The sequence below is a fragment of the Cervus elaphus genome, chromosome 15 (genome assembly GCF_910594005.1).
Source record: "Cervus elaphus chromosome 15, mCerEla1.1, whole genome shotgun sequence".
Classification (NCBI taxonomy): Eukaryota; Metazoa; Chordata; class Mammalia; order Artiodactyla; family Cervidae; genus Cervus; species Cervus elaphus.
In genome coordinates, this window is record NC_057829.1 from 12,298,646 (window position 1) to 12,312,072 (window position 13,427).

The 13,427-nt window shown below is 48.4% G+C and overlaps 1 protein-coding gene across 1 annotated transcript; it reads right to left on the reverse strand.

The window, feature by feature from the left end:
- Nucleotides 1-9,681: 9,681 nt before the first annotated feature.
- Nucleotides 9,682-12,514, reverse strand: ACTA1 (actin alpha 1, skeletal muscle). Its single transcript, XM_043925212.1, has 7 exons — nt 12,356-12,514; nt 11,427-11,567; nt 10,997-11,321; nt 10,731-10,892; nt 10,438-10,629; nt 10,161-10,342; nt 9,682-10,074 (listed from the first exon to the last, which is right to left on the reverse strand). Exons 2-7 carry the CDS (start codon nt 11,553-11,555, stop codon nt 9,931-9,933), a joined length of 1,134 nt encoding a protein of 377 aa, XP_043781147.1. The 5' UTR covers nt 11,556-11,567; nt 12,356-12,514; the 3' UTR covers nt 9,682-9,930.
- Nucleotides 12,515-13,427: the final 913 nt, after the last annotated feature.

The following is a 13,427-nucleotide window of genomic DNA, read 5'->3' on the forward strand; positions in this document are numbered from 1 at the left end:
AAGAGATTAAGTAAGTGAGAAGAAGATTAAAAGATCAATTAAAGGAAATTATCCTATGTAACTCAGATGTAGTTCAGATATACATCTTAAAAAGAAAAATACAAAAAAAAATTAATGTAGAAAGTATCAGAATTTCTGACATTCTATTTTTTGCTTGCAGTTTTTTCTTTTGATTAAAATGTACATAAAATGAAGTGGACAGATCTTAATCATACAGTCACTGTATTTGACCTTTGTAATCCCAACCTGTATCAAGATATAGAACATTTCCATTATTCCAAAAAATCCCCTCATGCCACTTTTCAATTTCCATGCCACTCCCAGAGGCAACCATTGCTCTGATATTTTTCTATACCATAGACTAGCTTTACCTATTCTAGAATATTATATAAATGGAATATCACAGTATATATTTGTTGTGCAGTTGCTAAGTCATGTTCAACAGTACATATGTTTCTGTGTAAATTTCTTTTTCACTTAGGATGTTTTTGAGATCCATTCATGTTGTTATGTGAATCTGTAGTTTGTTCTTCTTTATTGCTGAATAATATTCCATTTTACAGCTGTACCTGATTGTTTATCCATATGTCTATTGATGGACACCTGGTCTATTTCCAGATTTTATTACTATGAATAAAGTTGCTATTAGCATTCTTGTATAAGTCCTTTTGTGACTATAATTTTAATCTTATTGGGTAAATTCTTAGGAATAGCACTATCTGGTATTAGAGCAGGTGTATGTTTAGCTTTATAGGAAACTCCCAAATGTTCCCCAAAATGGCTGTACCCATTTACAATTCCCAGAGGCTGAATTCCAGTCGCTCCACATACTTGACAAAATTTTAGTGCCAATCTTTTTCATTTTAGCCACAATGGTGAGTATATAGAAGTATCTGTTCTTTTATTTTGAATCTATCCGATGACTAAAAACATTGAGCACTTTTTCATATGCTTATCATTTTTTTCAATTGTGGTAAAAACATATGACATTAAACTTAGCATTTTACGCATCTGCAAGTGTCCAGCTCTGCACATCATGCACACTCACATTGATGTGCAACCACCACCACCTTCCATCCACAGAGACTTTTCATCTCCCCAAGCTGAGACTCTGTTCCTGTTGAATGGTGGTTCTCCACTCCCCTCTCCCCAGTCCCTGACGGTCACCATTCTACTTTCTGTGAGTCTGACTCCTCTAGCGACAGCCTATAAGCAGACTAGTACAGTGCTTGTTCTTTTGTGACTGGCTTCCTTCTCTTAGCATAGTGTCTTCAGGCTCACCCATGCTGTAGGGTCAGAATCTCCTTCCCTTTTAAGAGTAAATAATATTCCATTGTACATATACGCCACACTTCATTTACCTATTCCTCCATTAACAGACATGGGCCACTTCTACCTTTTGCATATTGGGAATAATGCTGCAATGAATATGGGTGTGTAAATAACTCTGAATCCCTGGCTTTTATGTCTTTAGAGTATATATTCAGAAGTAGAATTGCCATGTCTGATGGTAATTCTAACATTAATTTTTTTAGAAATTGCCATAATATTTTCCATAGTGGCCATACCATTTTACATTATCATTAGCAATGCACAAGAATTGTAATTTCTCCATATCCTTGCCAATACTTGTTATTTTGTTCTATTTGTTACAATAGCCATTGTAATGAGCATGATTGTATGTTTATTTTATCATCCATTTATATGTTCTTTTGTGAAGTGTCTGTTTAAAATATTTTGCCTATTTTATCACATTTTTGTCTTTGTTATTGAATTTTAGATTTTTATATAGCCTGGATACCAACCTTTTGTCAGATACATGTTTTGCCAGTGCGTGGTTTGAATGTTCATTTTCTTAGTGGTGTTATTTTGGTGAATAACTATTTTAATTTTGGTGAAACCCAATCTGTCAATTCTTTAGAATGAGAGGAGAGAAAAAATGGAATTGAGGCAATATTTGAAGAAACACAGGCTGATAATTTCCCAAAGCTGTTGAAAGACAGGAATCCACATATTCAAAAGCTCAAGCTAAGTAAAAAGAAACCTATCTTTAGATACAACATAGAGAAACTGCAGAATATCAAAGACAAAGAGAAAAAAAAATTAAGCGAGAATGTGGGGCAAGGGAAATGCAGATTCCCTCAAAGAAGGTCTAGACTGACTGCTGACTTTTCACCAACAGTGATGGCACTTGGAGGGCAGAGAAATGTCATCTTCATTACAACAAAGAAATAACCATTATCCTGAAATTCTATATTAGGAAAAAATTGTCTTTTAAAAATGAGGGAGAAATAAGAACATAAGTAAACAAGCAAACAAAAACTGAAAAATTTCACAACCAACACTTCATCATGAAAGGAAATTCCAAAGACTGTGCTTCAGTCATAGGGAAATAATCTCCCTTGGGAGGGACCTATAGGAAGAAGAAATGAACAGAAAAAATTATTGATATGCAAGGGAACCTCAACTCTATAAAATAATTACAGTCTTTGAGGAGGTTAAAACCATGACTGATGTATGATAAATAATAATAGATAGGGATTTATGAAGATAGAATAAAATATGTGACAAGTCAGAAGGAAAGCAAATAGATGAACTAGCAGCCTCAATGGGTCCCTGTGTGGCTTCCCTGGTAGCCCATCTGGTGAAGAATCCACCTTCAATCAAGGAGACCCTGTTCGATTCCTGGGTCAGGAAGATCTGCTGGCGAAGGGACAGGCTTCCCACTCCAGTATTCTCGGGCTTCCCTGGTGGCTCAGCTGGTAAAGAATCTGCCCGCAATGCAGAAGACCTGGGTTCAGTCCCTGGGTTGGGAAGATCCCCTGGAGAAGGGAAAGGCTGCCCACTCTAGTGTTCTTGGGCTTTCCTGGTGGCTCAGCTGGTAAAGAATCTGCCTGCAGTGTGGGACACCTTGATTCAATCCCTGGGTTGGGAAGATCTGCTGGAGAAGGGAACTCACTCCAGAATTCTGTTCTAGAAAATTCCATGGACTATTCCATGGGAAGAGGGTAAAGATACTGATTAATTTTAGATTTTTAACAGGGTGGGCTAATGTAAAGTGATAGGTTTAATCCTAAATATGCCAGTAATCACACTGAATATAAATGAACAAAGTGTCTCAATTAAAAGACAAAATTCTCAGGCTAGAAAAACTTTTCAACCTATGCTATTTACAAGAAATATATATAAAATATAAGGGTAATAAAATATAAGGGTACATCAAAATTGAAAATGAATAGTTTAAAAAAGGAAATAATAGTGTCAGGAGTTATAAAAGTGTTTGCTACTTTTACTAATCTATAAACTTAATTTATAAACTGTTTATAAACTTGGGCAAGTCACTCAGTCTTGAGACCTCACTGTTATCAGTTATAAAAGCAGAATAATAATCCCTATCCTAACTACTTTAAAAGATAAAATAAGCTAATGTGTTTGAAAGTTCTTCATGTAGCACCAGATACAATATTAACATAAGAGATGCATAGACTAATAAAATGAAATGTTAATGGTAATCTCTTCTATAGTGGGTTAAATTTTGCTCCTATTGTGGGCTGAATTGTGTCATCACCACCCCAAATTCGTATGCTGAAGTCCTAACCCCCAGGATCTCAGAATGTGACTGTATTTGGAGACAGAGTATTTTATTTTTTCAGAATGGTATATTATGAGGAAGTGTGGACACACATGTGGCGAAAGGGAAGAAGTTTCTAGAAGCCAAGGAGAGAGACCTCAAAAGGAGAAAACTCGGCTTAGATTTGGGGTTCTAGCACTCAGAACTCTAGGGAAAACACAATAATTCCTATTGTTTCAAGCCACCTAGTTTGTGGTAACTTGTTACAGGAACTTAGTACAGGTCCTGTAAAGGAAACTAGGAAGGATGGGGTGGACGAGGATCCAGGGGTACTAGGGCCCTCTTGGCTCATGATGTAGAGTGACCACTACTCCCGAGGCCAGTTCCTCTGGTCCAGGGACCAGAACCATCTACATGGGAATAATGCTTAGGAAAGCCCAGTGTTTGTCATCTGAAAGGCAATCCTGATTCCGCGGGCACCTCTGAGAACTACAACATCACTTTTGCACATTTCACAGTCTTTCTTTCATGTGGTCACCACCCCCAGAAACTGTTCAGTACCAGTGCTACTGAACTGTAGTCTGGACACTCATCATCGAAAGATAATATTGCAGAGGCAAGTGTTGGTAGAAAGGAAAGCTTGCTTTATTCTGGAGGCCTGTGACCTGCAGAAAAAGCACACTCATATCCAAAGGCCAATTCCCCCCTGCCAATCAGATGGCAATAGCTTTGAAAGGGGAGCTTCAGGGATGCACAGGCAGAGGGAGGGGTTAAGTTGGTGCAAAAGCAATTGCAGTTTTGGACCTTAAATTTTAAATCATTATAACTAGGCTCAAACACATCTTTATTAATCAAAACGATTACAATCAACACATTTTTTCCAACAAGAAACGTTTGTTTATTCCTGTAGCATAAAAATCTGAGCACTGGGATTTGATGAACTCTTGGAAAGCATTTTCTGCCTCCTTCTTGTTGTGGAAGTGTTTTCCCTGCAAAAAGCTGCTGAGATGCTTGAAGATATAGTAGTTGGCTGGCGAGAAGTCAAGTGAACATGGCATATGAGGCAAAACTTCGTAGCCCAATTTGTTCAACTTTCGAAGCATTGGTTGTGGAATGTACGGTTGGGTGTTGTTGTGGAAAAGAATTGGGCCCTTTCTGTTGAACAATGCTGGCTGCGAGCATTGCAGTTTTCAGTGTATCTCATCGATTTGCTGAGCTTACTTCTCAGATATAATGGTTTCACCGGGATTCAGAAAGTTGTAGTGGATCAGATCAGCAATAGTGGACCAGCTGATCCACTACTGATACTGGCCTGCTGATCCAGTACCACAGTGGGTCAGTTCTCGTGGATTAGCAGATAACCGAATAGTGAGTATGATCCCTTTTATGGTGCAAAAAGGGTTTGGCTCTGGGAAGTGTTTTGAAGCTTCTTCTCGGGTCAACCACTGAGCTGCTCATTGCCGGTTGTCATATAAAATTCACTTTTCATTGCACGTCACAATCCAATCAAGAAATGGTTCGTTGTTGTTGTGCAGGATGAGAGAAGATGACACTTCAAAATGATGATTGTTTTGATTTTTAGTCAGCTCATGAGGCATCCACTTATTGGGCTTTTTCACCTTTCCAATTTGCTTCAAATGCCAAATGACCGAAGCGTCAACTGGTCAACATTGAGTTCTTCGGCACCTTCTCATGTAGTTGGAAGAGGATCAGCTTCAACGATGGCTCTCAATTGTTGTTTGTCAACTTCCAATGGCTGGCCATTGTGCTCATCTTCAAGGCTCTCATCTCCTTTGCAAAACTTCTTGAACCACCACTGCACTGTACATTTGTTAGCAGTTCCTGGGCCAAATGCATGGTTGATGTTGCAAGTTGTCTCTCCTGCTTTATGACCCATTTTGAACTCAAATAAGAAAATTACTCAAATTTTCTTTTTGTCTAACATCATTTCCATAGTCTAAAATACCTATAAAATAAAAGAAAGTAGTAAGTCATTAGCAAAAAGCATAGAGCAAGAGATGAACATTAAAATGGTATATAACATAACCACATTTATTTAAGGATGTATTCCAATATTAGATAGCAAATTTCAACAATGCCAAACTGTAATTACTTTTGCACCAAACTAATACATGCAGAAACAGCACAATAGGGTCCGATAAGGGAAAGGGAAATTGCTCAGTTGTGTCCGACTCTTCGTGACCCCATGGACTGCAGCCTACCAGGCTCCTCCATCCATGGGATTTTCCAGGCAAGAGCACTGGAGTGGGGTGCCATTGCCCTCTCTGAGAGTCACCTTGAAATCGGTCATGCAGTGGTCTGATCAGTGTCATCTAGATTGTTTCAGTACAGTTCATCTTTGGTTCCAGGGTCGATTTGTACCCATTTCTTGGAATTGTGGCAGCTTATGTCATGGCTACACCTGGTCATCATGTAGTTAACTTCTTCCACCTGCTGGCAGTTTCAGTATCTATAAGACAGCTCACAGAACATGGCTCAGAATATTACCTATAACCCTTAAGGAGGACCTAAAGTCTTTGATTTTGTTTAATGATTATTATTATACCATCCTCTTTGACTACTTTCTTTGCTTCTGCAATTTCTCACTTCTTTGATTAAATTTATTCTTTGGCTGAAGTTTTTTCTACAGACAAGAGGCAGGCAGATGGCATGTGGTGGAGAGGGCAGTGTCTGTTCTAGGAAGACTCCATAGGATCCTGCTCTGTTTCATTAGGATAAGCCATCAAGAAACTGACAAGCAGAGGCAGGGTCAAGCAACGGGCTCAGGACTCTGTACCCAGCAACAGAGCCACCCTTAGTGAGGGGCCCTTGCTGCTCATTCATGTTGGCTACCTCCAGCTGCTTTTGCCACCCTATGCCAATTCCAGAAGTTGCAGCCCTGGGCCTGCTTGGAGAAGTGGCTCTGACTGTAGGTGACAAGGTTGCAAGTGGACCCGGAGCCCTGGGAATCACCGTGCTGCCCACCTCACCAGAGTGCCATCAAAGCAAATCTTTTCAGCTTCTCTCTGAGTTGCAGCCCAGACACAGAGCATTAGCTTGTGGAAACTCCCCAAATGAACTGTGACATATCAACAGTGCTAAAGGGGATAACTTCCAAGGACAGTACCAGGCAGAGAGAAAACAGAAATGACAAATGAGGCAAGACAGAAAAGGAGCAAAACATGCAGGTGGGCTGGCCACACGAGTGCCCTCAGAGGTAGGGCTGGCCTATGGCCTGAGCCCTCTCTGCCTCCTGTCCTCAGGGCAGAGGTACTGCTAGATGAGAGGTGGCCATATTCTATGTCCTTCTGCTGTACAATGAGGGATGCTTCCCCACAAGAATCTATATCTGGAACCATCCAGCCTGTCAGAGAACAAGGCTGTGTGGAAAGGAAGCCAGCCTGGAGGTGGTGAGAGCAAAGCAGTCCGAAATCCGCAGCATCCAGTGGTCATGTTCCAGGGTGGCCTCCCTGTTCCCGCCAGCTCCTCCAACAAGTCTTATGGTGATCCAAGTCAAGGCATCAGTGCCTGGTGATGGCGGGGTAGTGACACAAACTCCCAGGAGGGAACCACATCTTAGCTGTCTCTGTACCCCTTGCACAGAGTAGAAGGGCAATAAAATATTTCATGAACCCCTTGTGGGTTCTGCCATATCTGGGGGACAATTCAGGAATTAATGCATCTAGGAGGTACCCTGACATTCCATGGTCTAATTATATTAATAACTTCCAATGGTTTAAGTTATAAAGCCAAGGTGTACTCCAATCCCAGATTCTTCTATTTTTTCCCACTCAGTCTAATCCTTCTTTTCAATCCTGACATAGCCTCTCTTCTCATTTTCTTCTTTGTCTCTTGTTTCTTCAACTGAGCACCAGTAAAATAGATTTGGTGTGAATAAAAATTGTGGCAATTTATTTTGATAGAGGAAAATAACTGCAGTTAGATCCCTGAAGACTTACCAAGTCTAAGGAAACACACCATAAGTGATCATCAGAAAGTCTTTTGTTGTTTTCAATTCTCTCACAGGTCCAAAAATTGGAGCTCTGAGATGGCTTTTCAGTGGGAAATCAGCCATAACACTATTCCCTCTAGTGTGAGTACACTGTTGCCACACAGCAATTTCTCACTTCTTCCTACTGCAAACACACATAAGTGCTGCTGGAAATAGTTATTTCTCTCCTCTCCCAGCACAAAGATGTGGATATGTTCTATACACAGTGGGCATGTGCATTTTATATGTATATATATATATAGTATATGTATATATGTATATATATATATATAGTTGTTTAGTGGATAAGTTGTGTCTGACTCTTTCTGGGACCCCACGGACTGTAGCCCACCAGGCGACTCTGTCCATAGGATTTTCCAGGCAAGAATACTGGAGTGGGTTATCATTTCCTTTCTCAGGGGGTCTTCTTGACCCAGGGATCTAACCCTTGTCTCCTGAATCGCAGGCAGATTCTTTACTCCTGAGGCACAAGGGAAGTCTATTCCACCCAGGGAATATATATAAAGTATTTATTGCTGCTGCTGCTAAGTCGCTTCAGTCGTGTCTGACTCTACACCACACCAAAAATCTTCTCTCAGGTCTAATATAGGTAACACAATTTACCAAATAACTATAATCACAAACTACTTGAGAGAAGGAAAGATACAGAAAACTAATGAAATATGTGATGTTCATTTCTTTTTAAAGAAGTACCAGAAAAAGAAAGGTCATTTGGCACACTTCCAGTGAAACCACATAATTTCTAAATTTTGTACATGCTTTCAGGAGAAGAAAACTGTCAAAGACGAGGCAGGAGGAAAACTTCTGTTAGTCACTTGATGATTATGATCACAGGAGAAATGGCTCATTACTGCCTTAAATATCTTACTAAAATTCTAATTAAGAGACCTGGGTTTTGGCTTAAAAAAAAATAAAGATTTAACCTGCCACTTAGCTGACTCATGTAATTCTGATATTTTTCAGTAAAACTTGGGTTCCTCTGAAAGACTAGAATTTAGCCCATTTTTAAATCTTTGTCCACCCCGGGTAGATAGATGGTTTTCAATGGATTTGGTATCATTTGCTTGTTTTATTAAAATCCTAAGTTCTACTGAATGACGGGTTCTCTTGATAGCTGGGTTTGGCAGTATTCCTACCTTGGAAGCTTCAAATATTCCTGAAGCTTCTCAAAAGGCCACAAAAGGAGAGCATAAACGTGGCAAGGTGGCATATGATATAGCTGTATTGTTAATTCCTATAAATATATTTCTGAATGAGTGTATTACCTTCTTTGAGTCAGAATCTATTTCGTTCAGGAAACACTTTTTCCAGGAATTTTGAGAACTCCCAGGAATTCTCTCATAGAAACACAAACTTCCCTTGTGTTGTGCCTTTCAGACTCTGCAGGAGTGGAGCAGGGTTGCTTCCTCTCCGCTGCAGACCTCTTCTCAGCACGGTCTCCACTTCCTTCCCTGAAGGCATTTCCTCGCTGGCCCGCTCCCCACGCCTGTCCCCGCTGAGGCCGCGCTGTCCTTCTCTTGGAGCGTTCACCTGGTCCTTTCTCGCCTGCTTCCACCTCTGGGCGCGGCTCCTTCCCCTCCCCACTCTGGAAAGGGCGCTTCGTCACCCAGATGAAGCAAAGGCCTTCCCGAGAAGTGGTTATCTTCACTTAACAAAGGAGAACTGGTTCCTCAAATGCAGAACGTACCCTTTTCAGTTTAGATCTCAGATTCAGGAGGGAACCCGGCTTCAGTAAGGCCACGCCCGCCGCGGGTGGAGCGGGAGCGCGCTCTGCGCCCGGGATCCCGGGCCAGCACCACGGTCAGCGCCCTGCCCGCGGCGCGCCCCGGCCACCCGAGCGCCGCCCCCGCGCCGCCGCCTGCAGATCGCCCTGCAGGGGACACGCCCCAAGGTCAAGTCGGGCCACGGCGCGGGTGCAGGTCTGAGGAGTAGAGCTGAGCCAGAGGGGAGGGCCGTGAGCTGCGGAAGACTTAACTCACGGCCTTGTAAGGCCTGCACTCATTTAGGGTATTGTGAAAAGTGACGGAGGAAGACGGAGTCCCTTTTACACCCCGACCCCCACAGCTCCCCGCCCCCGCAAATAAACACAACAGACCCCTTTACGCAGCAAAACAGAACGGCTGAGTTTAATGCTTCAAGTTTTCCATTTCCTTCCACAGGGTTTCGTTCTACAAATAACAAAATGAGGTAAACAATGTATGTACACATTATAAACAGCGTGTCAGTTTGCGGCAGCGGTAATGCAGATGGTTGGAGAGCAGCTGCCGCGCGGTGGCTCGAGGTCAGCCGCCTGCGCCGCGAGCAGATTCGTCGTCCTGGGGAGAAGTCGCGGCTGTCGGAGAGGCGTCTAGAAGCACTTGCGGTGGACGATGGAGGGGCCGGCCTCGTCGTACTCCTGCTTGGTGATCCACATCTGCTGGAAGGTGGACAGCGAAGCCAGGATGGAGCCGCCGATCCACACGGAATACTTGCGCTCAGGCGGGGCGATGATCTGTAAGACAGTGAGGACTTGTCGGGTGCGCGGTCGCGGCCGGGGAGCCCCTCACAGGCCGGGGGTTGGGGGAGGGCGCCACCCACCTTGATCTTCATGGTGCTGGGGGCCAGGGCGGTGATCTCCTTCTGCATGCGGTCGGCGATGCCCGGGTACATGGTGGTGCCCCCAGACATGACGTTGTTGGCGTACAGGTCCTTCCTGATGTCGATGTCGCACTTCATGATACTGTTGTAGGTGGTCTCATGGATGCCCGCCGATTCCATGCCTGGGGGCCACGGAAGGGAGCGTGAGACAGAGGGCGGGAGGCCCCGGGGGCCCGCGGGGCTGGCACCGGCCGGATGGCGGGGGCGCGGGGCTCACCGATGAAGGAGGGCTGGAAGAGCGTCTCCGGGCAGCGGAAGCGCTCGTTGCCGATGGTGATGACCTGACCGTCGGGCAACTCGTAGCTCTTCTCCAGCGAGGAGGAGGAGGCGGCGGTGGCCATTTCGTTCTCGAAGTCCAGGGCCACGTAGCACAGCTTCTCCTTGATGTCACGCACGATCTCGCGCTCGGCTGCGGGGAGCGGGGCGGGAGAGGAGCCCTCAGCGCGGGGTCCCGGGGACAGCGCACGGTCTGCCGGCCCGCCCGCCTGGGGAGCCCGGGGCGCCGCGCACCTGTGGTCACGAAGGAGTAGCCACGCTCGGTGAGGATCTTCATCAGGTAGTCGGTGAGATCGCGGCCAGCCAGGTCCAGACGCATGATGGCGTGCGGCAGCGCGTAGCCCTCATAGATGGGCACATTGTGGGTGACGCCGTCGCCGGAGTCGAGCACAATACCTGCGCGAGGGTGGGGTCGGGGATGAGCGGCTGGGCCCTGCTAGGCGCTCGGGGAGGGGGGCGAGGCTCTCGGGAAGAGGGGCCGGGGGCTCCTGGGCTCTCACCGGTGGTACGGCCGGAGGCATAGAGGGACAGCACGGCCTGGATGGCCACGTACATGGCCGGAACGTTGAAGGTCTCAAACATGATCTGGGTCATCTTCTCGCGGTTAGCCTTGGGGTTGAGGGGGGCCTCAGTGAGCAGGGTGGGGTGCTCCTCGGGGGCCACGCGGAGCTCGTTGTAGAAGGTGTGGTGCCAGATCTTCTCCATGTCGTCCCAGTTGGTGATGATGCCGTGCTCAATGGGGTACTTGAGAGTCAGGATACCCCTCTTGCTCTGCGCCTCGTCGCCCACGTAGGAATCTTTCTGCCCCATGCCCACCATGACGCCCTGCGGAGCGGATATACCAAGCTCTCATCACCGGGGTTCCCAGCAGAGCGGGGCTAGGCCGCGTGGAGACCCGGCCCGGCTCCCTCCGGGAACTGGCAGCCTGACCTGGTGACGAGGGCGGCCCACGATGGACGGGAACACGGCCCTAGGGGCGTCATCGCCGGCGAAGCCGGCTTTCACCAGGCCGGAGCCATTGTCGCACACGAGGGCGGTGGTCTCGTCTTCGTCACACATGGTATCTGGTTTCTGCAAGGACGGGAAGGCCATGGAGACTCTCAGTGTTTCAGGCAAGAGGCCTCGCTGGCCGGAGCGCCCTCCCTCCCCGGGGACCTATGGACACCTCCGGCCTCCAGCCCCCAGCCCCCAGCGCGGCGCCATCCTGCGGGGGAAGCAATCGAAGCCGCGCCGGCGGAGCTTCGCTGCTGGGAGCTCTGCTGCGAGGAGACCACAGAGAGCGTTTCTCCACCTGGGAACTCAGGACACACGGTCCCGAGAGTTCTCTGCCTTCGCTGCAGTCACCGCCCTCTCTGCCCCTCCCTGGCGTCGCATGGGGGTCAAGGTCCGCGAACCCTGATTGCTGGGCCACTGTGAGGGTGGAAGGAGACGCCGTGGAAAGGGCTTGGGCACTCCACCAGGGCACGAATGGCCTATTTTGGACCTCCATGACACTTCAGACTCACAGCCCAAGCGCCCTTGGGACTGATGGTGAGCGAGGGGAGTCCCTTCTACTGCCCTTTGGTTCTGTTGGGAAGGAACTCTGGGGAGGACTAAAGCAAAACCTTTCATCTACCTCGGCACTCGCTAAGTGTCAAGGAGAGCTGCCCCAAAGGGCTGGGAATAAGTCTGGAGATCTTTCCCAAGGATCGCTGCTTCCTGTCTCTTCTTTGGAGCACACCGCTCCGACTCCGGGTCGGAGGCGCGGCTCTCAGGACGCGGGGCGGGGGCTGATGCAGTGAGCGGGCGCGCTCTCCCCGGCGATCTCCGGGCTCCCGCGGTGGGGCCCTTCCTCCTGTCCCCACCCCGCCCCTGCCTACCTGGGCGGGTGGCTACACCTGCGGCTCTCCGGCTCCGGTCCCGGTCACCGTGGGAAGGAAGCGAGACTTCTCTGGGCGCTGTCCGCTGCGGTGGCCGCTCGTCCCCCTGCTCAGGTTTTATATAGCCCCGGGGCGCTCCCCTCGCGCCGCCCCGCAGGAATGTCGCTCCCCTTCTCGAGCCATATTTGGGTGTCGGGCACCAGAGCCCCCTCCCCCGACCGGTTCAAGGCCTGGGTCCCCGCCCGGGTCCCCTGCGCTGACCAAAGAAGGAGCGGTCTGGCCTGAGCCCAGGTAACACGGGCCGGGCCGTATATGGAGCGTCTGCCCGCCGGGCGGCCCCTCCCGACCCGGCCCAGTGGCCGGGCGGAGGGCCTGGGGTGCGGCGGGGGTCACGGAGTGTGCGGGGCGCGCCAGGGAGCCTGCGCCCCGGCTGCACCTGTCCGCAGCCGCCCCGCCCCCGGCCATTCGGCGCTCCGGAGCCTCGGGAAGGTGCACCCGCGTTTCACCTCTTCTTCGGGTTCTTTACCCCCTAACTCCTCAAGTGTGACTCCACCGAGGAGGACTCTATATCCTAGTGGGGGGCCCGAGAGGACCGGAGATGCAGTCACTGCTGGAGTCCCGAGCAGGGGAGGCAGGCGGTCCCTCCCCCCAGACTCCCAGCGAACTCGGTCTCTCCCCCTACCCCGAGCTCCCCGAATCCAGAGGGCTGACCCCGTCGGCCCCCACCCCCACCCACCGGAGAGGGTCACCAGCGGCCGGCGGGGCGCAGCTGTCGCGAGGACAACTGGCGGCGTGAGGAGAGGGTGGAGAGTCGGGGAGGAGGCGCTGAGCTCCAGGGACAGGCCCCGCAGCGGCTCCCGCAGCCTCTGGCGCTGAGCCAGGACCCCCAAAGCTGCCGCCTCGGGGACGCGCTGTGGGCTCGGGACCTCATGAAGGGAGTGAAGTTGAGTGAGTAACTGGCCGGCTCCGGAGTGTGACAGGCCGAGCTGAGCACCCTACTCCCGCATCCTTGGCGGGGCTCACCGACATCCCAGTCCTGGGGCGGGAAGGCAAGTGTCACAGCCCTAGGGTG

Coding starts and splice junctions, on each gene's coding strand:
- ACTA1 (XM_043925212.1), bottom strand. CDS start 11,555: ATGTGTGACGAAGACGAGACCACCGCCCTCGTGTGCGACAATGGCTCC. Junction 11,322..11,426: donor TGGGCCGCCCTCGTCACCAG/GTCAGGCTGCCA, acceptor TCCGCTCCGCAG/GGCGTCATGGTGGGCATGGG. Junction 10,343..10,437: donor CTTCCAGCCCTCCTTCATCG/GTGAGCCCCGCG, acceptor CGTGGCCCCCAG/GCATGGAATCGGCGGGCATC.